General features: G+C 43.2%; 2 protein-coding genes and 1 long non-coding RNA gene across 7 annotated transcripts; 2 read left to right on the forward strand and 1 right to left on the reverse strand.

Annotated features, from left to right (window-relative positions):
- Nucleotides 1-547: 547 nt before the first annotated feature.
- Nucleotides 548-5,791, reverse strand: LOC137840762 (uncharacterized). Its single transcript, XR_011087773.1, has 2 exons — nucleotides 5,320-5,791; nucleotides 548-1,781 (listed from the first exon to the last, which is right to left on the reverse strand). It is a non-coding gene; the product is annotated as an uncharacterized lncRNA (long non-coding RNA).
- On the forward strand, nucleotides 1,074-18,139 carry tead3b (TEA domain family member 3 b). 5 transcript variants are annotated; one of them, XM_068652439.1, is made up of 15 exons: nucleotides 1,074-1,223; nucleotides 1,898-2,155; nucleotides 8,564-8,628; nucleotides 10,000-10,062; nucleotides 10,223-10,285; nucleotides 11,910-11,921; nucleotides 12,806-12,931; nucleotides 13,020-13,063; nucleotides 13,216-13,272; nucleotides 14,257-14,321; nucleotides 14,400-14,536; nucleotides 14,979-15,152; nucleotides 15,298-15,441; nucleotides 15,516-15,668; nucleotides 15,826-18,139. In XM_068652439.1, exons 2-15 carry the CDS (start codon nucleotides 2,149-2,151, stop codon nucleotides 15,937-15,939), a joined length of 1,224 nt encoding a protein of 407 aa, XP_068508540.1. In that variant the 5' UTR covers nucleotides 1,074-1,223; nucleotides 1,898-2,148; the 3' UTR covers nucleotides 15,940-18,139. The 5 variants fall into 5 exon arrangements, with proteins under 5 accessions (XP_068508540.1, XP_068508542.1, XP_068508541.1 ...); XM_068652441.1 differs by lacking the exons at nucleotides 1,074-1,223; nucleotides 13,216-13,272 and having other exon boundaries at nucleotides 2,012-2,155; XM_068652440.1 differs by lacking the exons at nucleotides 1,074-1,223; nucleotides 11,910-11,921 and having other exon boundaries at nucleotides 2,012-2,155.
- Nucleotides 18,140-18,659: 520 nt separating this feature from the next.
- smpd2b (sphingomyelin phosphodiesterase 2b) lies at nucleotides 18,660-22,832 on the forward strand. The gene is made up of 11 exons (XM_049734416.2): nucleotides 18,660-18,970; nucleotides 19,708-19,776; nucleotides 19,858-19,954; nucleotides 20,062-20,138; nucleotides 20,373-20,466; nucleotides 20,551-20,640; nucleotides 20,708-20,790; nucleotides 20,865-20,997; nucleotides 21,129-21,233; nucleotides 21,315-21,483; nucleotides 21,696-22,832. The coding sequence occupies exons 2-11, from the start codon at nucleotides 19,727-19,729 to the stop codon at nucleotides 22,100-22,102; spliced, it is 1,305 nt and encodes a 434-aa protein (XP_049590373.1). The 5' UTR covers nucleotides 18,660-18,970; nucleotides 19,708-19,726; the 3' UTR covers nucleotides 22,103-22,832.
- The last annotated feature ends 170 nt before the right edge of the window (nucleotides 22,833-23,002 follow it).

Here is a 23,002-nt window from a genome sequence, read left to right on the forward strand (position 1 = left end):
GTCAGGGGGTTCGGTGATATCATTTTCGCCGTAGCGTGTGAGCGAATGCTGTTGTGTCACTCGAGAGCAAAATAGAAAGGAATAGAAATAGAAATGAAAACACCTGCGCTTTATAGTCCGGTATGAACAAAACAGGGGTTTCTCCTAATTTTAGATGGTGCGACTTATAGTCCGGAAATTGAGCCAATTACTCAATAGATGGTATGCAATATGGTATGAATGCAATATTGTGTGAAAATCACTTTGAAACCAACATATACCACCATTTCTGTTTTCCTTGTTTTGTGCTACGGCACCTATTCCCGGAAACGACTTCCTTGGGGCTTCTGATTGGCTACTATGGCCTGCAACTGGGAGTTATAGCGCCGCCACCTGTTCCGTCGTTATGCTTTTTAAAGCCTGCAAATGTAATTTAACACAGACAGGGATTTTTATATCCCACCGGTGGGACGGAACTCAGTGGATGCGACAGATTTATTGTCTGCTGCGAAACCCAAATTTATTTGGTTTACACTCAACATTTGTGACAGTATTTCTTTCCCCAAACACAGTTCAATCCCATTTGAGCTTGTATGACTAGATCCTGTTAGCTGAATATTTTTTTTCAAAGTTGGGTATCCATTTCATCTTGTATATTTTCCGTTTGAGGTCACGTATCATTTATACTTGCATGGGCTTCCTCCGGCTTCTCAGGCATCCTTCCACATACCGTAAAAAAGAATGTTAGGTTCATTGAGGACTAAATTGTCAATATCTGTAAATATTAGTGTGACATTTTGTTTATGTTTGTATCCACTCAGTGTGTTGCCCAAAGTTAGCTGGGTCAGGCTCCAGCTTACCCGCAACCCTAATGACAACCAGCCTAAAAGAAAATGGCTGGATGGACGCTTTCCATCTTTTCCCTCATAAATAATTCCATGCAAACGAGATTTACGCAAGCCAGGGGAAATCAGGTTTATATTGCGACCAAACATCATTGCGATAAACATTGATCATTTCTTATTTGTCCGCATCTGCACCAAGTAGAAAAAGAAGCTCCCAGGGGGAGGGAGCCTCGTGGTCGCTCCATAGACGTCCATCCTGGAGACAATGTGAGGCTGTGGAGGCAGCTTGAAAAACACTTTGGATTTCTCCTCCTCGCCGTCAGCCACCATCCGACCGCATTGAGACACAGTTCCTACAGTTCCGAGACCACAGACATTCTCCGAGGCCAGTCCTGATTAGTGAGCTCTTTAAAGTTCATTTCATGGTCTATCTTGGATTTATTTTCATCTCTTCACTGCAAAGACAAACTATCTGAGAAATTACTTATCATGGTGTCATATATTAAGGATGAATTGGAAGAACCACGCAGAAGTGAAAGCTGGATGGACAGATGTTTTTTCTTCTACGGGGCTTGTCGGATCACATCTAAACTAAATGTGGTTTAAGGATAACCCTTCTACATATTGGAAATGATTTGATTTTGAGTGATTGAGTGAGGTCTGCATTCAATTTGGTTTCACCTTGCTATTGTTGACTCTGAATCACACAAAAACTTGATCTAAATCAGATCATTGGATGCAAGTGCCTGTTCAGACAAAACGGGGTTGGAAGTGAATTTGGTTTGCGTTTCCGATCCTCCATTCACATAAGAATGCTTCTTTGTTGTTCAGGTGTTGTGTGTGTGTGCGCTGTTTCAGGCTGCCATCATCTCCTCACTTTTTATGATGCGTGTCTCTACGCCGTAACATCTTGGGACCATGTGTTCTTCCATTAGAGTTTTCATTTGAGCTCTGCCTCTGTAAAAACACAACAACGAGGACTTTCATTAGGCTTTATGGAGAAAGAATCACACGAAACATTCCCCTTTTACTTTTTAAGTGCTTCTCTTGTCTTTTTTTTTTCTCTCCCCCAGCTCTTCTATCGATCCTTTCATATTGGGGCTCGGGGTCGGGCCCAGGGGGAGCCGCCACCATTGCGTCTCACGATTGGAGTGCCAACGGAAGCCCAGAAGATGGGCTGGACGGCGGGGACAACGAGGACAAAGCCATCGACGGCGACGCCGAGGGGGTTTGGAGCCCGGATATCGAGCAGAGTTTTCAGGAGGCCCTCGCCATCTACCCTCCTTGCGGCCGGAGGAAAATCATCCTGTCGGACGAGGGCAAGATGTACGGTGAGTGGACTGTATGATGCGGCCAGGATCAGATCCACGTTCGATTTAGTTTGACGGTCCAGGTTTCAATCTGCTTTCACATAGCAAATCTGGTCATAGTCATCAAGTTATTAGTGATGTGAGAGTCAAATTATGTGGAATTGGGTAGTCAGTTTATATTCAAACAGATTAAAATTACTTTTCACGTGAGAGCATCTGACCCTTAATCTGCAAATTGGATCTGATCTGGATTCACTGTTAAGTTTGTCCAAATAAGTCCATTTCACAAATGAATGGGATTGGTTTTATCAGTGTTGGATTCAAATCAAATCAACTCTGGGTTGAATTTGGCATATTTTGGATTCAAACCGGATCAGATCTGGACTGAATTAGGCCGAATGTTAATGCTTCTAACCATGCATACACTTAGCAAGTCGCAAGTATATTCAAATTTCATACAACTATAGAAGCTCATACTTCAATATTAAGGTCATCCTAAATAATAGACAATCATTCAAGCCATAACGCCAACAATTGTGCAAAGCATTTCTTTCTCTGCCGCTCGCTCATGTCACAGTTTGCATAGAAGAGCCAGTTTTCCTCTCCAGCCTCAACAAGTCTGTACACGTCGTGCCGTGACCCGGGGGCAGGTTCTTCCAGTTGCACCAGCGCTCCGAGCAGGTTTTTGCTGTTCCGAGAGCATCTCTTGGCGTTATTGACACCATCATGCCCGCCCCTTTCCTTGCTGCAGTTTGAACTCTCAATTGGATGTTTATCAGGACGTGGGAATACAAGAGGCGCACACATGCTTGTCTAGAGTGGTTTCCTGCAGCGTGTTCATTAAACTGCAGGTGTTGTAGGCGCCCTGAATGTCCCGCAGAGCTCCAGATGGATTGCTTTTGGCATGGAATAAGCGGCAAACAGGTGTGGGGAATTAAAAACCTTGCCTTCAACTTATGCTGATGCCTCATTCTCATCTCATCTAATGAGATTCTGAGGCGAAATCCTGCCGGAAACAAAGCTCTTTGTTTTATTTTCACCAATTAATTGCATCCCTCCAAGTCCTTCCAGTGGTGCTTTATAAATCTTTTTCCTGCCCTTTAATTATTGTCCATCCAGTGCCGAAAAGTTGAAATCGATGTGGCCATAATAACCATCAATCACTTTGGAGAAAACATGTATTTTAGAGGCATTAGTTTGCATTTGAGTGCTTTCGGGTGGCTTTTCTAACTGATGAGATCACATTCCTTGTGGGATTTTGGTTGGAAAAAAAATGAATTATTATCATCATATATGTTATTATTGTTATTACTGCTGTGATTGGTTGGAGACCGCTTTCTGTCTGCTTACTGCTGGAATTGGCTTCAGTTGTCCCGTGACCTTGTACAGAATAAGTGCTAAAGAAAACGGATGGATGGTTATTATTAAAGTTAGTGTTAGTATTAAACTCTATTAATATAATTAAAAAAAACATGGTCTGTTTAGTCTGTTTAAATCCAAACATTTGTTCTTGCTTTTGTTGTAAATTGAAATTTAGGAAGATGGCAAGCGACAAAATGTACAAACAGCAGCCAGGAAGTCGGAGGCAAGATTTGAACCTGTAGAAGTGTAAAGTATAAATATGCTAATCACGAGGCCACTGTGCTGCCTGCTACCCGTAAGATTAAATTTGACATGGCTGTTCATCACGTTGGCTTTTTTTTATTTTAGGATGAAGTCGACATTTCTGCTGATTCTGCTTTCAATTGCACCGACTCTGACTTTCAGGAATTTTCCTGAAAAAATGCCAGTTAGTTTTGGGAGCCATTCAGCTGACTCTAAGGTTTTTGATTTTACCTTTTGGCCCAAAAGCCAAACCTGGCTAAGTAGGATTTAATAGTTCTCAAGTCATGTTTAGCGGGGCAGCGTTGTGTGTAAATTGTGCAATGATGCGTTGACAAAGAGGCAGTGTGCTCACAAATCGGACCCCCTTGGCGACAAACTGTCAAGACCCCCTCCCAGAGGCGCCCCCCATTTATACCAAGTCATCCGAGTTGACAGTCCAGTTGAAAGCCGATGACCTCAGACGTCTAAAAGCTGCCGCCACGTGAGCTTATGGGAATGTTAACAACTACATTTTTTTTTTTTGCAGTCTCACTCGATCCCGATGGCCTCCAAATGCGTGTTAGTCATCCGCAACCATTGGGAATTCCAGACATTTTGCCCAGACGCCTCTAGCTTGGTGGGAAAGCCTTTAAATTTCCATTGCCTTATCAAGAGGGCCCGGCTACAAGTTTCGTTTTGGTTCCAGGCGGCCGTCTAGACTTCCCAGTAACATCGCCAGTCATTTCCAAAATGTTGGCGGGGTGGTGGCCAGTTCAAGCAGCCGACTCTCCAATGTAATAAGTCACACGTGTTGATAATAACCCCGATCTTTTTTCAACATCAACGATTCTTTTCTGGGCCTTTCCGATTGTGATTGCAAAATAGTCCAAGAACGAAGCTTTATAGTATTCTTTCAACGACTCTGTCTCAATTATTTTCTATTTTGCTGTAAGGATGAAGAAAATATTTCACACTCCTTGGGCCTTAACTCCCCTCAATGACTATAATTAGTATCATTCGTCTATAAAATTGTACGCAGGCGCATAACATCGCATCCTAATGAACACGTGACCCTGGGGTCACACACGCCCACCCCACCCCACCCCACCCCGGCCGGCATCGCTTGTCCCACTATTTGAGAAGCACCGAACTAGGCTAAGTTGACTGTGCTGAGTCGACATTTCCAACTATCATTGTCACTTTGCTTTTTCACACGTATTGATTTATACGCATGAAATAGCACTTCCCTTGTGGCCGCCTCACATATTTCCAGGATTAGCAAAGCGAAAACACTTGGACGCAGTCATTCCTGTTATCAACAAACGTTATGTGGCAAGTGCGTGCGTGCGTGCGTGTGCGTGTGCGTGTGTGTGTTGGCGTATTAAAAAATGTCACTTGACTTGTTTTCCTTCGGCGTTGTGCTGACATGTCGCTCACCTGTGTTTTTTGGGCCCCGACAGGTCTGTCAAGCATGTACACACACACTACCCCCCTTTCAAACACTTAGAGGTGTCATTGCTGCAATAAAAAGTGCTTGGAGGAAGTGTGCATCACTTTTTTTTTTTTCCTTGGAATCAAAGGTGTGAAAAAATAGTGCTTACGCAGGTTGAGGGTGATGACTGTGCATGCCGGCCGGCCGGCCGGGTGCTTCCTTCCATGTCAAGCTCTCGCTCAGATGTTAGGAATTTTTTCAGTCATTGCAGAGCAGTATGCTAGCAATTTAGGATTACCTCAATGTTATGAGGAGGGGGGCGGAGCGGGGCGGGGGGAGATACGCAGCGATGGGCTGGAGAGAGTGGCTGGGCAAGGGGGGGGGGTGTTACGGAGGGTGAAAAGAGATTACCTTTTTGCTGACTGTTTTAGCGTGGAAGTGGAAAATTCCAGCGGTAGAGCAGTTGAAAAAAAAAATCTGGCTGCCGGGGGCGCGGCCTGTTAGGAAAAGAGGCTGCAGCAATCTGAGGGGGAGTCACAAAAAGACACGGAAGCAGGACCCCTGTGCGTTTATTTCCGCCGTGCCGCCGCCGCCGCCCCCACACAACAGCGTGTTCCGCTGAAAATGACTCATAGAACCAGTCCGACTGGATCATTGTTCTGACAGCACCAGGTGAATCATTCACGATCACCTCCATGTACTGTTTGAATTCATCAATTAATGAACACACTTCTTTTTTCAGAAGATTTCTATAATTAGCTCCAGCAAGGACATTGTGTTTTAATTGGCATTTTGTTTACTGCATTGCTTAACTGCTTAAACAAGTTGATTTGCTCAGAACGTTGTTGGTACATGAGCCAAGTAAAAACACCTCAAAGGTTGATGTGGAGCCAAGTAGAGATGAATGTCGAGGATTTTTATTTTTGTTTCTTGGCGGGGTTAATGAAACTACGTGCAGACTCCAGGCTGAAGTTAGGATTTATGAGACAGACGAGCTGACCTCTATCCCACTGTCAATTTCAACACTTCTAAATTTGAACATCCTTTTGCGGCTTTTTTTTTGACTGCCAAAGACGTGCAATGAAACATTTGTGCAACCCCGTAGCAAAACTTTAGTGGTTTGAGCTGACGAGATTGAAGGTGACAGTTGCTGGCCTTGGCATTATTCTCCCTCTGCCATCCTCTACTTGGACAGTCAGCAGCAGGTGTTGCCGCCTGCTCCGTGCCGGGTCACACTGTGGTGTTGTTTTGGCAGGGGGTGGCTTGCCCTCCCCCGGTCCTCCTCCTCTGTGGCCAGGTGGCAGTTGTTGGCAGAGACACTGATGGCTTTGTGTTGCCTCCAAGAGTTACAGCATCAGCTGCCCCTTTTGCCCCCCTCCACACTCCTCCCAACCATCAACCTTCCACCCCAGCAGACCCGTGGCCTAACCTCTGATGTAACCCCGTAGCCTCCTCGGGCTGCTTAAAGTCAGTGTGTTTGTGTGTGTGTGCGCGCGTGTGCATGTGTGCGGCGGGCCGAGCTCCGGCTGTGTTTGCAGGCCCGGGCCAATCAGACTGGCTCGCACAGATGTGTCAGGCTCAGAAGAATGTGAGGAATGCGGAGGCGCCGGAGCGGGCGTGGTCATCCTTTGGCCCCAGGCAAAAAGGGGGCGGCGCGTGCTTGTTGGGTATCGGGCAGGCAGTTCGGCAAGGGCCCTGCTGTACTTTTATGGTCACTGCGAAACGCGGAGCCCTCTGGAGGCCGAGTGATTGAAAAAAGTGGGTGAAAAACAGGACATTGTTCTTGTTATGTGACAGCATGGAGACTTCCTGAACAATGGAGTCAATTAAGCACCAGTGATACGCTGAAACCATTGTTTCAGAGCAAAAATAGCACTTATAAATATTGTGAATTATAAAAACATACAGTAATGAAGTAAGTAAGTAGGCTATCTTTTTTTTTGGGCCTCGTTTCAATTCAGTGGGCATCGTGCTGCTCCTTTTGTGCGCACCTTGGCAGACTTTTTGTGCAACCTGGGGGTCAAGACGTATCTATGGTTGAACTTGGAGATGTTGGTCACAGTTCAGTAATAGCCATAGTAGCATATAATTATATAGTCTTGCTACATGTGTTGCTCCACCGATTGTGGGCAAATATCGATTGCTTACAGGGGTCATAACACTGAAACTAACCTAGCTATGGCATTTATCGTGATCTGTTTGCATTAAGTTGACTTGTCTAAGTCGAGCTATCTGGTAGTTTTACATATACACACACTCTATACTTTTCTTTATTTTATGTTTAGTTTTTGAGTAAACTTCAACTTGGAATGGCAATGAACAACTTGAAGCCTCTTTTTGCAAGAATTGTTCAGTCGGCCAAACTGCAGCTTGTTGTGAAGTGAGATGAGACGGCAACACTCGCTTTTGAAATGAGTTCTTAAAGCAAAAGCAAACCTTTCATTTTCATTGTTTTAATTATGCAAGTGAATAACTTCATGATCTGCCCACTCGTGCTTTAACCTTATTGAGTTAGGTCAAGAAGAAATGAATAATTTGCCCTTGAAATTGCTTTACTCCAGAACCATTTCCCCCCTCTTTACATCTAAAACGACGGCTACGTCTCTGGCCACAGGGCATCCCGATTTCCAGAAAATACAGAGTAGAAAGATTAGTTGTACTCTTAGGAGCTCTAACCAGCGGAAAAATCGCTCTTAACACCACAGACCACAGGATAATCACTCAGGATAATCTTTCACATCCGACAAGCTGCCTTTTGCTGACTTAAATCTGAAGGAGTGAAACATTCTCATTTTTCTGGATTATTGGCAAGCGTGTTCACTGCTTGAGTCCGTACGTGTCTTGGCCTCCGTCATCCTGTGCTTTGGAGAGGCAGAAACCCGGTTTGCATTTTTCTTCTCCAATCAGACATGATGATGTTTTTAGCACTTCTCACGCACCAGAAACATAAAGAGAACCACAAGTGTCCAAAATAGACACGCAAACAGTTTGTGCAGAATGTGGCGAGTGGATGTTATGTCTGTTCTCTTCTCCTTCTGGGTAATTAGGCACCGAGATCAGAAACTGCTTACTGTTGTCTACTTTAAATACCTGTATGTCTCTATAAAGATCTCTCATTTGGGAAACATAAGTGTCATGGCTCGTGATCCGTGACAAAGTGCGTTTGTGCTGGGCGGTGACGTCAATAATGCGTGTTACTATAATCACGTTTTTTGGGTAACAATCAGATTAAAGTTGTTTATGTAATGCACGCACGCAAAGCTCATCTCATTTTTTCAATGTGCGACTTTCTAAGTCCAGAAAACCCTGGCAAAGGTCAAACTGCTTGTCATGCGTTTTTTTTAAGTGACAACAGTGCCACCTTCTGCCCAACATTTCTTTTTGTTTACTAGTTTGCGTTTTTCTCCACACAGGACGCAATGAATTGATAGCGCGCTACATCAAACTGAGGACGGGGAAGACTCGCACAAGAAAACAGGTAAATACTTTTTTATGTTGTCTCAGTGTTTAACAACTTTGACAGATCATAAATGCATGATTTTTTTCTATTTGTTAACACACCAACATGATCTCCATTGAAGCGATGCAGAGTCATCTTAGAATAATTATTCATTTCTTCTTGCATCAGTCTTTTTCAGTTTGGAGATAACAACGTTTTATTCTTCTGAAATATGTCTACTGCTGCGTCTCAAAAAAGATCATGTGCTAGTCAATTTATTTATTTCAATGTTCCAATTCCAAAAGTGAAACACATACAACACTTGTGTTGTGTTGACATAGAGTTATAATGTGCTATTTGCCTGTCTGCTGTTTTGCGTCATAATCATGAAGCAACTGACGTTATCTTAGCAAATGTGGTTGTTTTAAACATACTTTAATCTTAGGTATGTTTAGTTTTACAGTAGACAGGAGTGACAAACAGCCTGAAGCCTCTGTTCACTATTTACCAAAGTGAGGTGACTGCCACCACACAGCGCTTGTATAACTCAAATATTTGCTCGCACTGCAAAGCCAAAAATTAGCCAAATGTCGCCACAGTAATGTACGGATTCATTACATGAAGTGAAAAAGGAAAATACTTTTCGAAAGATAAACGACCTCATTTCTGTCTTGAAAATAATTTGTTTCTAATATGTCATATTAAAGCTGTGAACTGCAATTGTTGATGGTAAAAGATGTCTCATTATGGTTCTTATATTTAATTTGACTCCTCTTGTTTGCATGAGCTGTTTGTGGATTTTTAATACATTAATGGAAGTACAATGGAAACTCTAAGATCGGACACGTGAAATCATCCATACGGGCAATGTTTGCAATCACATTTCAACATTCCATTGCATCAAAGGAATGTACGGCGCCCTCCATGATTACGATACAGGCGTAGTTTGTCTATAAGTGCCCTGCAATTGAGGGCAATAATGTATGATTTTATTATTATTTTATGAGTAGTATGTGTTAGTTTTCATGTATTAGTTTGGTCTGGGCAGATGCTGGCGTGTGTATGGTAAAGCACCAAATGGATTTTGCTCACGTCACTGGGCTACATAGTAACTTTTTGTTTCCCAATGATCTCAACTATCCCATTCATTGTGTATTTTTCCTATTTGCATAGCCCAATTATTGGTCAAGTTGACAGCAAAAAGTGTGAATTGTATCACTTGAACCATGTGGTAGATCCAGCCCTTGACGTCTCAGGAGATTTAATGAAACTTTGCCCTGCAATACCTTTGAATGGTCCGATTTTAGAAGTTCCACTTTTAGAAAGTGCCCTTCTAATTGCGTGTGCGTGTGCATGCATCCTAATGCATGTTGTGTTTTTATGCTCAAAAACTTTCTCACACCCCCATAGGTGTCTAGTCACATACAGGTGTTAGCACGGAAGAAAGTTCGTGAATACCAGGCGGGTATCAAGGTAGGTGATGGCGACCTGCCCTGCCCCGCCCCGCCTCTCCGGCGACACTGACTGGGCGTCTCTTTCCTCTTTTGGTTACGGCGTCTCCCTTCCCTTCTCCTTCTTCTTACCTTCTCTCTCTCTCTCCTTTCCCTCCCTCTTTGGCTATTTTTCTGTGCAGGTTTCTAGCCACTTGCAGGTTCTCGCCCGGAGAAAATCTCGCGAGATCCAGTCAAAGCTAAAGGTATGCGCTTCACGGCGGGCTCAACCGGGGCTGGACCATACGGCTTGGCTTTGCACTAACCACCTCATTTGAGTCATTAGACGCTGGCTTGGCCGACAAAGTTAGGATTTGTAGTCAACTAATTCCAGCTTTATTGAGGAATACTGGAAAGAAAGTGATCTTGCATGCTGTGGTCAGACAGACAGGCAGACAGACAGACAGCGCTCTCTAACATCGACTATTAAAGGGGACATATGGAAAGGTCACTCAGTTTGCCGTGGGGTTTCTAACGTGGTGACGTCAAATTAATTCAATTAATTTCAGAATAGCCCACCAGAGAGTTCTCGTACATACTACATTTTGAAACGTAGCACACACAACCATGTACTCGAGGAAGAGAAATCTTTCTTGTACAAATGACATCATTGTCAGTGCTATCCAAAATTGACCACCAAGTTGTACAGTGCATGCCAGGTCGCTATTTTTATTTTTGTTCCATTATGGGGGATTGCGGTGGTTTTACGATCTAGGCTCAATTAGCTAGCTCTTGTCATCAGAGTAACGAAAGCCCTTCTTGCCTTCGACACTCAATTGGCCTGTAAGCAAGCATGAATTTGAGGCACCCATTTCGATTTGAAATTGTTGCAGAAAATGCCGAATATGTCTCCTTTAAAGCGTAGAGGCTGACACACGCTGTTTTGAGAAGCCCGTGACAAGCTTTGGTCTTTCACGCTTCTACAGCATGCTCTTCAAACCCTGAGACTTGTCTGCCTTCTTTCTTCTCTGACCCTTAAGTTCCTCTCTTCATTTTTCGAATATTTGTAGAGATGAACTTGAAACATCTTCCCTGTTCTCTCTCCACTTGTTGCCTTTTGTCTGTTCCCCCCCCCCCCCCCCCCCCCAATAAATGAAAAGAAATATTTACAGTCATATGTACACAAACATTAACCTCTTACTGGTAACTAATACAGCAGCATCAGAAATATGTATACAACTCTGATTTATAATAAGTGCAGGTCTAAGCCTTGTTGAGAGTGTTGGGAATTGTTGGAAACTAATCAAATGTTAAAGAAATATTTTCTTTTTATTTCTGACCAAAGCAAGTTGGCTGTGTTCATGCCCACACCACAGCAAACAGCCATTTTGAAGTGTGCCAAAAAAAGGAAAACGCCTCCCATGCACACAAATTTGGCTGTGTTTTGTGCTGAACTTACGCAGGGCACAAAAATGTGGCCACATAACTAAGTATTCGATAATATTCAACCCAATTCCTGGAATAACTCACTTATTTTTTTAACATAAAAAAATACTTTTCATTATTTTTTATTTTTATATTTGTATTTTACTTTTTTGCCCATTTTCAACAATATAAATATAATGGGAATACTAGGTAGATAATATTTGCAACAACCCTTTTATCCGCTAATGTCAGTCACCCTATTATTTTACTTTATCTAAAAGTATTTTACACAACCTCCCAACTTCATCATTTATTTGTATGTGGCCCAAATAAGTGAAGTTGACTAATTTCCCCAAGCACGCTAATGTTACAGATGACACAATCCATTTCCTTATGGCCCAAAACTCCTCAGACGACATAAATGCATCGAACTAATGGTTCTTTTCTCTTTTTGTTGTGCTTTAGGCGATGAATTTGGTAAGTGGATCTCACTCGTGCCGTATGCTATGCTTCCCCTACCGGCATCATCGGTGGCATCAGTGCACCTCCTTATGGCCCTCTGCTGGCATGGCAACCCCGCCGCCCTTGCCCCTGCCCCCCTGCCCCCCCCATCCTACTTTGCTAGCCCGAAATGAGGCACAATGCTAAGGAAACAGCCTCATTTTTGAACGCTGCTGGGCATCCTCGCTTGCTTTGTTGAGGTGCTGCTTTGTTGTTTTGGGGCTTTTGTCTCTTGAGACAAAAGCTTGGTGATTTTTTTGCGGACAAAAAAAGTTAAATAGCGCAACACATTAAAGAAACAATTTTATTTGTCTTTGCAAACTTTTAGACCTTAAAGTATTTTCATGAATCTACTTTTGTATCGTATGCTGCTTTACATCCAATCATCGGTCCAAAGCGGCTCTCCTCATCCTTTTGTTTCCATGGTGACCGACCGCAATAATGCTCTGCTTTACTTTGCTTTCAAAGCCAAAACGACCAGTGGAAACCCGCTTTAGCTTTTAGCTGCATTGAGAAAGTCAAGCTGGATACACACGTACCGATTTTACTCAAGCGGACTTGAATGGAAAAAAAGGGAAAATGCTCAAACGTGACCCTATTTGGCTGTTAATCCATTTCAAATTACAAAGTGTGTGGCTGAGCCCAACGCGACAAGAATATTGACCAGGTATAATATTTACAATTGAAAAATCACACCATCATGTTGAGACTATTGGTCCTTTGCAGACATTGATTGAAACGGCAACTCAAATTCTGCCCCATTATCGGTATGTGTGTGCCTGGCTTTAGGAGTCCTGTGCACATTGTGGTGCCTGCCCCCTTGTGCTTGACTGGCCTGCTTCCCCTGTACCGTCACGCAGGATCAGGCGTCCAAAGACAAAGCCTTGCAGAACATGGCGGCGCTGTCGTCGGCGCAGATCGTCTCGCCGAGCATGATCAAGAATCATCTTCCACCAATGCCCCCCGCCCCCTACCAGCCAAGCAGAGTGAGACCCTCTTCCAATAGTCCTCAGAAGTTGATTTTTTTTTTTTTTTTTTTTCCCCTCAAGCTGATAACCCTCTATCGTTCCCTAGTTCTGGCCTGCGGCAATTCCGGGACAGCCTGGACCCTCTCAGGAGTAAGTAGAACCCCTGTGAAATTTGAGGGGGAAGGAAGGGGGTGGTGTGGTGTTGTGATGCCCGGGTGTATAAGTGGAGACAACATTTTGGCCAATGCATTCATTAGCGGCATTGCAAAGCATGTTTAACGCCTGACGTTTTTGCACATCAGGCTGGTTCTAGATCTCAACCCGGGAAGGACTCCTGGGCTTGGTCGCACCAGCCATGCGTAAGTTCGCCCTGATAGCTGAGCTCCTGCCGTGAGCACCGAAGCACCGCTACTAACTTCCACACTCTTTTTCTTGTGTGTTTCCTGCACCAAATTGACTTAAAACTTCCATCACTCAAAAAAAAAAAAAAAAAAAAAAAAAAAAAAACAAACACCGGCCCGATGCACTTGTGTTTGTCTAAAGAAAAGTTGGAAAAGAATGAAGCAGGTGGACTTACGCTTTGCTGGTGCAGCAACACATGCTTTCTTGAACACCAACTGGCAATAAGCTTTTTGTCACGTTTTGTTTTTACAATTGAAAATTTTTTTCCCATATGTCTTAATAATGTGTTTATGGCATGCTGTCTTAAAATTGACAGCACAGTTTTAACACTATGGTTTAAGTCAACAACCTCTATTGTGATAGGGCCTGCAGCTTTTGTTTCCATGACGACTAGAAGTGGAGCACACCAAACAATGTGAAATGTGAAGAAGAAAGAGAGAAGCAGCACTTCATTAATCTGCTCAATTATACGTATTAAGTACAGTCAAGACTGAAGCCTGCAGTTATCATAAAAAAAAAAAAAAAATCAACACCCTACTAAACAGGTTTATAATCGACTACATTCACAGTTTAAATTTTAACTGTACCACAAGCTGTAATTGCAAAACACTTTCTTAAGCAAACAAATTTTGAATCATTACCAATAAAAATAATAATAATTAAAAAAAAGGATTTATGGTACACAATCCACATTTAATTTTTGGAATCCAACCACCTACCAACGACAACCCAGGCTAAATTGTTGGCGGAAAAGCTTTACTGAAAAGGGCATAGCACAAAAGATTTACTCGGTTGTTTAAGCTCACACTTATGTGGCCAGGCAATCCAGAGATTAAAGTTTTGATCATATTTCCCCTTTAAAACTTTCAAACATGTCATACAAAGGTGCTTTTTTTTTTTTTTGTCATGTTTGTCTGACTGAAGAATTTGTTGTGTTCTAGTATCAAACCTTTTGCACAGCCCCCCTACCCAAGCCTATCGGGTCCTGTACCGCAGTCCATACCAAGTGAGTATGACTTGGTGCATATTGTATTCATATACAGTTTGATGAACTGCAATAAATATTTGCGTGTTTGCCGTACAGGTTACGAGCCCTTGGCGCCGCCTCCCGCGCCCACGGCGACAGCGGTGCCAGTGTGGCAGGACCGGACCATTGCATCGTCAAAGCTGCGCATGTTGGAATATTCCGCCTTCATGGAAGTCCAAAGGGACCCAGACACTGTGAGTTCAACTTTTTAGGTCTTTGTTGTATTTATGAAAGCGATGAAAGAATGGAAATAATAATTTGATCACCTACAGAAGGCTATAATATTCATTTTCCTCTGCAAAGACTTATTATTGTGTATTATGGAGAAGCTGACAATCTGTGTCAATATTATACTGCCCTCTAGTGGCCAAGGTGCACACATCAGAAGGAATAGCATATCAATTGAAGCAAAAAAAAAAGAGCAAAAACTCTTACATGCTGTTTAATATTGTAATTTATTACTGTATGCTTGCAAAATACAATATTGGCACAAGGCTCGAATGGCTTACAAAAGCATTAGCTAAAGGTCAAAGGTTGCGGGCACGCTGCTCCAGTGACACACATGCACATTAGTTTCTGCAAAGCAGTTTGATGGCGGACATTAAACGTGCCCTGTTTTGTGTCTTTGTTTTGCAGTACAGCAAACACCTGTTTGTCCATATAGGACAGACCAACCCCTCCTACAGCGACCCGCTCCTCGAGGCTGTGGACATCCGGCAGATCTACGATAAGTTCCCTGAGAAGAAGGGCGGTCTCAAGGAGCTTTACGAGAAAGGCCCTCAGAACGCATTTTTCCTGGTTAAATTTTGGGTGAGCAATCAAGCTTAATTTGAGGAAGTCATTAGCATCTTCCATTTAAAAGTGTATTTACCCCTTTGATGCACTTTTTGATATAATTAAGATTTTGCTTAATATGTGGCTTTTTGAAGGATGACACTGATTACACTCTCTTCAGGCCGACCTGAACAGCAGCGGCATGCAGGACGGCCCCGGTTCTTTCTACGGGGTCACCAGCCAGTACAGCAGCTCCGAGAACATGACCATCACCGTTTCAACCAAAGTCTGCTCCTTTGGGAAACAGGTGGTGGAAAAAGTCGAGGTAATTAGGATCGATTATCTCCTCCAAATTGGCGTCTGGTATATTAGCGACATGATGTGTTTGTTTTGGTGCAGACAGAGTACGCCCGCCTGGAGGGGGGCAAGTGCGTTTACAGGATCCACCGCTCCCCCATGTGCGAGTACATGATCAACTTCATCCACAAGCTCAAACACTTGCCTGAAAAGTACATGATGAACAGTGTTCTTGAAAACTTCACCATCCTACAGGTACACACGTCCATTCGAGTATACATTTGAAAAGTGTGTCTTATAGATAATCACCTCAGAAGGCTTCTAATAGGCCACAGGAGGAGATTTAAATGTGCGCCTCGGAGACAGAAGTTAATTAAAGCAATGGTGACATTGGTTTTTTTTGCTTTCCCAGGTGGTAACAAACCGCGACACCCAGGAGACGTTGCTGTGCATCGCGTTCGTGTTCGAGGTGTCCACGAGCGAACACGGCGCTCAGTACCACGTCTACAGACTTGTGAAGGACTAAGCGAAAAAAAAAAAAAAAGTGAAAACATCCCCCTGCACCCCCTTTTCAACCAGCAAAACCAGAAACAACGCTAGAGAACTAACACACACACACATAAAGAATAAAAACACAATCACACACGTGCATTTGTCAGACCAGTAGCTTGTGTTTAAAAAGTTTTAGGTGAAGTGGAGGTACGCCACAGAGCTTGAGGAAATGAGAAGGTGTCAAATGACAAGATCACTCGGAGCAAGAGAAGAAGATAGAACTGGACCGAAGAGGAAGTGTTGCAGTAGATTTTGTTAGGAAAGAAAAGTGCCTTTTTTCTCCAAAGATTGCCTGCCACTTTGAATTGCCTTTTGTACTACCTCTTTTTTTTTTCTTTTTCAAGTGACAGATCAACATAGGGCAAGTTCAATCGGAAATAAGCCCAACAGCCCTTTCACACCTTATTCTGGTACTGTCTGTCTGTTTTTTTAAATCTTGTCTTAAGCGGGGTACACACATATTCATTTTTAATCTCCTAACCCATTTTTAAATGTGAGAAACTCCATCACGTGAGTTCTTGCTGCTTTTAGTGTGTGGCACAGCATGAAATCTCCAACAATCGCAAATCCGAGTTGTTGGTCATAGTATGACTGACCTGTGGGGGCAGCATGTTGCCACAGAAAAAAGAATAGTTGGAGAAAACTTAGGGATTTTCATAAATATTGAATAAATTGTTTGTGATTCTAACTATTGAACACGTTTAGTATTTATAATCTGAGACGTCTAACAATTGGGCCTTTGATTTTGATCGGAAAGGGGGGGGGTGCTTGAATTTGGCCTACTGTTGATATGTATGTACCTCGCTTAATTGGTTTCACATCACAGTCACTAAATTGGTGGTTCTGCGCGGAAGTCAGGTACAAGGATTTGCAATCGTAATTATTGAGCATAAGAATGCAAATATCGAACAGGATTAGCATTTGTTTGTCAGCCTAAGCCGTCTTCCGATAACAAAATCACTCTTAACACACCCTACGCCACAAGATGATGACTCAGGTTAATCTTTTTCCAGACATCTGACAATCAGGCCTCTGCTGACTTTGATTGGAAAGGCGCAATCATGCTAATCATCTGTACGCGTGTATCCAAAGCAACTATTTTGAGACACTGCAGATACTTTTACTATCGCTTCTTTTACATAAGGCCAATCGTTCCACGACCTTATTGGAAGACGTGCGCTCACTCGGTCGGCTGCACTGAGGCGACCGGGTCGGTCGGTCGGTGGCTGTGGTGTGAGGCCCAAAGAGACAAAACGACAGCAGTGTTTTATTTTTCTGCCGTGATGTTTGTATATGTAGCCTAAAGTGAAAACTACATTGTTTCTGTACTGTGAGTCAAGTGGATCCTAAAGGAATATGTGTTACATAGGAGTATTTTTATTTTAAGGAGGGGAGGGAACGGACTTTTATTTGTGATCAAGTGACCCAGCACAGAGAGGAAGGAGCAGATTGAAATCCCGGTTTCTTTTGTTTAAGAAAGAAATTGCATGCTGTGAAGTCTTCACTTATATGCAGAGAAGCTTCGATTGTTGATATTGAAGACGCTATATTGACATCCAACTCGAAACGGTTGCCTCTGTGCTGCATGGAATGTGATCATTGATTGTTATTTATAGGGTTGGAAAGCAGATATTAATAATAAGGGGAGGGTGGGTACACTACTTATTGATTATTTTTCCATTGATTTGGAGAAGCATCTGTTTGTGTGACTCACTGGAGATTTTTTTTTTTTCTTTTCTTGCCGTAAAATTGGACACATTTTGACAAAAGTTCCTGCCTGGCTTTGAATGTCGTATTTTACAACTCAGACAAACAAAATAACGCTCTTCTTTGCTTATCGTATGTTTTATACAGTTTTCATGCCATTACCACCATTTGTCCTTGTTTTGATTCTGTCGACTTTTTGACTGTGAGTGTTTTGCCTCACTGAAAAATAATGTGTGATTGTGCTGATATTGATAATTAATAAGATATCTAATGTATCATATTCTGAATGGTGTGGGAAGGTGTTTTATTGTTTTTGTTGTTTTTGGTTTAAGGTGGTTTACTATTGTTTTTGCCACGATTGTGAATTGCAATTTTATACTTCCAAATAGAGGTTGGACTATGTAATCAAACCAATGTATCAAACAATAAAAGACACATGGTGCCTTTGGGGGCCATTTTCCCCATGATACGCTGTGTAATTGTTCATGACTTCTTTCATTATTGATTATTGATTCAAGTATTAGGAATGCAATACTAAATGCAACATTTTTAAGTTTCAAGTATCTGTGAGATGTTATTGCTGGCAAAAGGTCTGATGACAACGCTATTTGTTCTATGCACCAATTAACATGTTTAGAGAATTCTTCAGGTGTTTGGAATGGAGTATGATAAGACTAAGTTGTTTTAAATATTTAAGTGGTATTTTAAATTATTTTAATTTTAATTACTTCTTAAATATTTTGACTATTTTACCGTGTACTGTATGTCTTTTGATAAAAATGAAAATATCAAATAAAGGACTTTATAAATGAAAAAAAAATAAAAAGCTAAAAGCCAAGAGAACTTCATATCCCAGAAATCTCAGAGAGCGGAAAAATACGGAAGTCAGCCTACGTAAATTAAAATGTAAATATGTATTTTGATCGACCCTCAATGGGCCTATGATATAAACTGTATAATACTTTTACTCAACGTCAACTTTGTGTTTTATTTTTTTGATGAAGCGATGAGTAGAATCGGATGTAAAGAAACGATCGTGTGCCCCAATGACGTCACACGTAATCAAACATTCCATGTCTTTTATGCGATCTGTTTACACTTTGCTTGAAGCAAAGCTGCGTAGCCGAGAGCCTTGCGATGTTGCATTTCACCATCATGAAGTAACAACAACAACAACTTTGACGACGTAAGTGGGCTCCTTTCAGTCGACTTAGCTCGTCGGTAGCCCCAGGAAGTATTCTGGACCCGAGCGACTGTGAGAACCCACACTGAGCCTGATCTGCAAACAGCTCGTCCAGGTGAGATAACAAAAAAATAAGAAATCGATAGACCCTCTGTAAGCCTTTAATCATCGTTCAACACCACCTTCAGGTGATCTTATGTCAAGTAAGTTAATAAACACGCTAAAGCTAGCATGCACCCCTGCTCTTGTTTAAAAGTTAATTCATTGTCTGCCATTTGAAATAAACATGCTTCATGGAAATGATTATACTGTAAAGTTGTTGTAGCCAATAAAGGTCCCAGTGAGTAGAAAATATATAATCAGATGCTGTCATGTGGCCATCAAGTTGCCCATGCACGCTCTAAATAAACCACAATTCATTCTAAGTTGCACAGCATCCCAGATAGAAACAAATTAAAATCTCCCATAGATACACACAACCAGGTATGGTTAGACTTAAATCCCCCCACCCCCCATTTGGGGTCAACGTTTGTTTTTTTTTCCTCCACAACAGCATTTCTCCTTTTTCAGAACAAACAGCGCGTGACCAAAACTCTGCCTGCCTGGTCAGCTTTTTACACACTCGCACACACAAATGCTGGCCACAGGGTCACCATTTAAATACATGATCTGTGTGCGTGGCTTTTCGAAACCCATGAGTCCGTATCAGTTGACTTTAGGCCAAAGGCGAACTACGCTCTTCTTCATTTGTACTTAGATAGTGCAGCTTACTTCACTTCTCAACTCTCAGGTAGTTAACAGAAAAGACGAGCTGATTTGCATATGTGTGACACTTGACATCTTCTGAATTAGGATCTGATGCGCCACCATCATGGATCACCAGGACTCTGTCAGCATCCGCGTGTTCTCTCTCAACTGCTGGTCAGTGCGGGCACTCATACATGCTCTCATTTATATCAGTGACTGCATAATTGACATGACACTAGTGTTTTTGTTTGTCAGGGGGGTGCGCTACCTGAGCAAGCATTGCTCTCGGCGGTACGCCATGATCGGCGACATGCTGCTCCAAGAAGAGCACGACGTGATCCTCCTCCAAGAAGTAAGTGGATCTGATGAGAAAGTTTCTGCTTGTATTATGACCATTTCACCTGCAAAATGTTCCGGTCGTGCTCATTTCAAGTCTCGCATTGCTTTTCCGTTCTCCAGGTGTGGAGTGAAAAAGACTACCTGTTCCTGAGAAAGAAACTGGCCGCTAGCCACGTTCACTCACATTACTTCAAGAGGTAACATGTTTCAGGATGTAATCCTCTTGCAAAATATCCAAAAGGTCTCTGATGTGCTGGAGCGCTTTGATCCAACTGCTAAATGGAAGCGACTGAAGGATTAAGGCTCTTTAATTCTCTCTTAACCTGCATACCAAGGCACAAGACTCTAATCTTGGCTATTTGTTCGTTTAATTTAACAAAGAAATTCCAGTGAAATACCTTCTAATGGCTCACCTTTTTTTCTCCCTCCAGCGGGGTTATCGGCAGTGGATTGGCTATTTTCTCCAAGTACAGAATCCAAGACACATTTCTTTACCGCTATTCCCTCAATGGCTACCCATACATGGTAAGTATTAACAATGCAAATTTATAGCTAAAGCGGGATCGGGGTTTTACACCAGACCCCTCAGAACTAAACTGCAATCATCAGGCTCACCACGGGGACTGGTTTGGAGGCAAGGCGGTCGGACTGGCTGTCCTGAACATCGGCGCGCTGACCGCCAACTTCTACCTGACTCACGTATGTGGCCTCAGAACATCCCAAAATACACTGCATGAGTTCACTGATGTTCAATCTGTCATTGCAGCTGCACGCCGAGTACTGTCGGGAGAGGGACGCTTATCTGCCTCACCGGGTGGTCCAGGCCTGGGAACTGCAGCAGTTCGTCCGGTACTGTCATCTCCCGAATCGCCTAAAAGTGTAGCCTTCATATGTTGTTGACAATTTGAACTGCACTTTTCTAGCCACACATCCGCCGGTGCCGACGTGGTGGTCCTCGGCGGCGACCTCAACATGCACCCTCAGGACCTCGGCAACCGGCTCCTGACGACCTACACGGAACTGCGAGACGCCTACGCGGAGACTGATAACTTTGATGTAGGTCTTGAGATACGGTAAAGGATCATTGATTTACTTGCTTTCAAACTCAAGGTGGTGGCTTTCAGCTAATTGAGGAACCTTATGTTTGTTGCAAAACAAGAACCTTATTGATGAGTAGTACGTTTCAGGGATGTGAAGACGGTCTGACTCTGATACTGGACAATCCCTTCATCAGCCAGAAGGTGATCGCTCCCTTCGAGAAAGGCATCAGAATCGACTACATCCTCTTCAAGGTGGCTCAAACATTCCGTTCGCCCCGTGTCATTACTGGTTTTAAAGGAGACGTTTTTATCAACTCTGTTTCCCACATGTAGGGTTCTTGCAAAGCTGACATCAAGTGCGTGTCCATGCGCACCACCAAAGGTTCCGTCCCGGGACAGGCTTTTCCCTACTCGGACCACGAGGCTCTGACGGCCGAGTTCACGCTCGCGCCGAGTGAAGCCGGCGGGGACCTTCGGTCGAGTAGTCGCGACTGTGAAGGAGGTATATTTCTGAGCTCTTGACAGACAAGTGGACATTAGCATGTTGAGGGCCTCTTGGCCCTTGATGAGAATTTCACTTTCTCATGTGACCTGTTTGCAAAATGAATTGCCCCAATTGTGTACCGTGCTGCAGACGTGGACGGAAGGATGCATCTGTATGTGTTGATTGATTTTATATGCACGTTCGTCATTAAATACACAACTTGTCCTCAGGGGAGGTGGCCCGACTCGTGGACATATTGACGGAGGCCCGCACCGAGGTGAAAGTGGGCGTGCACTGCGCCGAGCGGATGCGCTACACGGCAGGCCGCACGGCGGCCATGGGCCTGGCCCTGCTCCTGCTGGAGCTGGCAATCGCCGCCGTGCCCTGGCTCACGCTGGGAGCGGAGCAGGCCTTCCCGCTCACCTCCTTTTACCTGCTGGTGGCGCTGTGCTTGGCCATCCTGCTGTGCACTTCGCTGCTCTTCATCTTCTACACCATGGAACTCAAGTCCCTGCAGGGCACCGAGGACCAGATGAGGCTGGCCATGGGCGGCCTGCAGGAGAAACTGCGGAGCTTCCCCGCGGCCAAGCCCCCCGAGGAACCCAAGGCCAGCGACGTGTTCACTGCTGAGGAGTAATGAGCCTGTTGAAATCTTAGCCATCCATTTTCCGTACCACTTATCTTAAACACGGTTGAACCTATTTCTTAACTGAAAGAGTCTCAGTCAAATGTTTTGAAACACTTTGCAGCTCCTGAAGTGTATCAGAACCTTTGCAAAATAGTGAAGTGCTTTAAAATTCAGCCAAGCATGAAGACAACACACAAACATCGTATGGAAAGCTAACCTTAATTGAATGCTTTGGAATCTTTTTATGCTCCTTGTGGTCACTCCAGCTTCACTGTGACAATGTTAAAGTGCTGTACTGCTAATAGAGTGCAAAGTGGTCATGTTCTTAAAGGCCATCAGTGCATCTTTCATTCCGCCCACCCAGCACTTTGACGGGGACCACATATTCATGCGTTTACTAAATATACTTGAACATTCACTCCATTGAGCACACTCTTGCAGCTTTAATCCCAAAACATTTCACTCTCAGAAGGAATTGTCAATTGTTTGTTTAGGAAAAAACTTCCTCTGGCTTTTATACCATGAAGTCATCTTCCTTGATTTGAATCCTGAAAAGATATGTCAATGGTTGTATCATTTCATTTGATTATTAGAGTGCAGTGCACTTAGTGTTAGTTTATCCATTTCCTTAGGGACGAGTTAGTACACATGGCTGAGCCACATGTTTCACTGAAGTTATTTTACTGTGTTAAGCTTTCAGGGCAAAAGAAAAAAATGAATAAATGATTCATTCCATTTAGTATTGTGCTTTCTTTGCATGATTTTGAAAACTAAAGATTACTACCGAAAGGTAAACCAGGTGCGCTTGAATGTAGACACACCCCAGAAAAGAAAAAAAGTCCAACTCACTGTTTGTCAATAAGGGCGCGGTCTGGTGAAGGTGCGCCTGCCTTCCTTCCATCCCTCCTC

The sequence above is a fragment of the Syngnathus scovelli genome, chromosome 11, assembly GCF_024217435.2.
Source record: "Syngnathus scovelli strain Florida chromosome 11, RoL_Ssco_1.2, whole genome shotgun sequence".
NCBI lineage: Eukaryota > Metazoa > Chordata > Actinopteri > Syngnathiformes > Syngnathidae > Syngnathus > Syngnathus scovelli.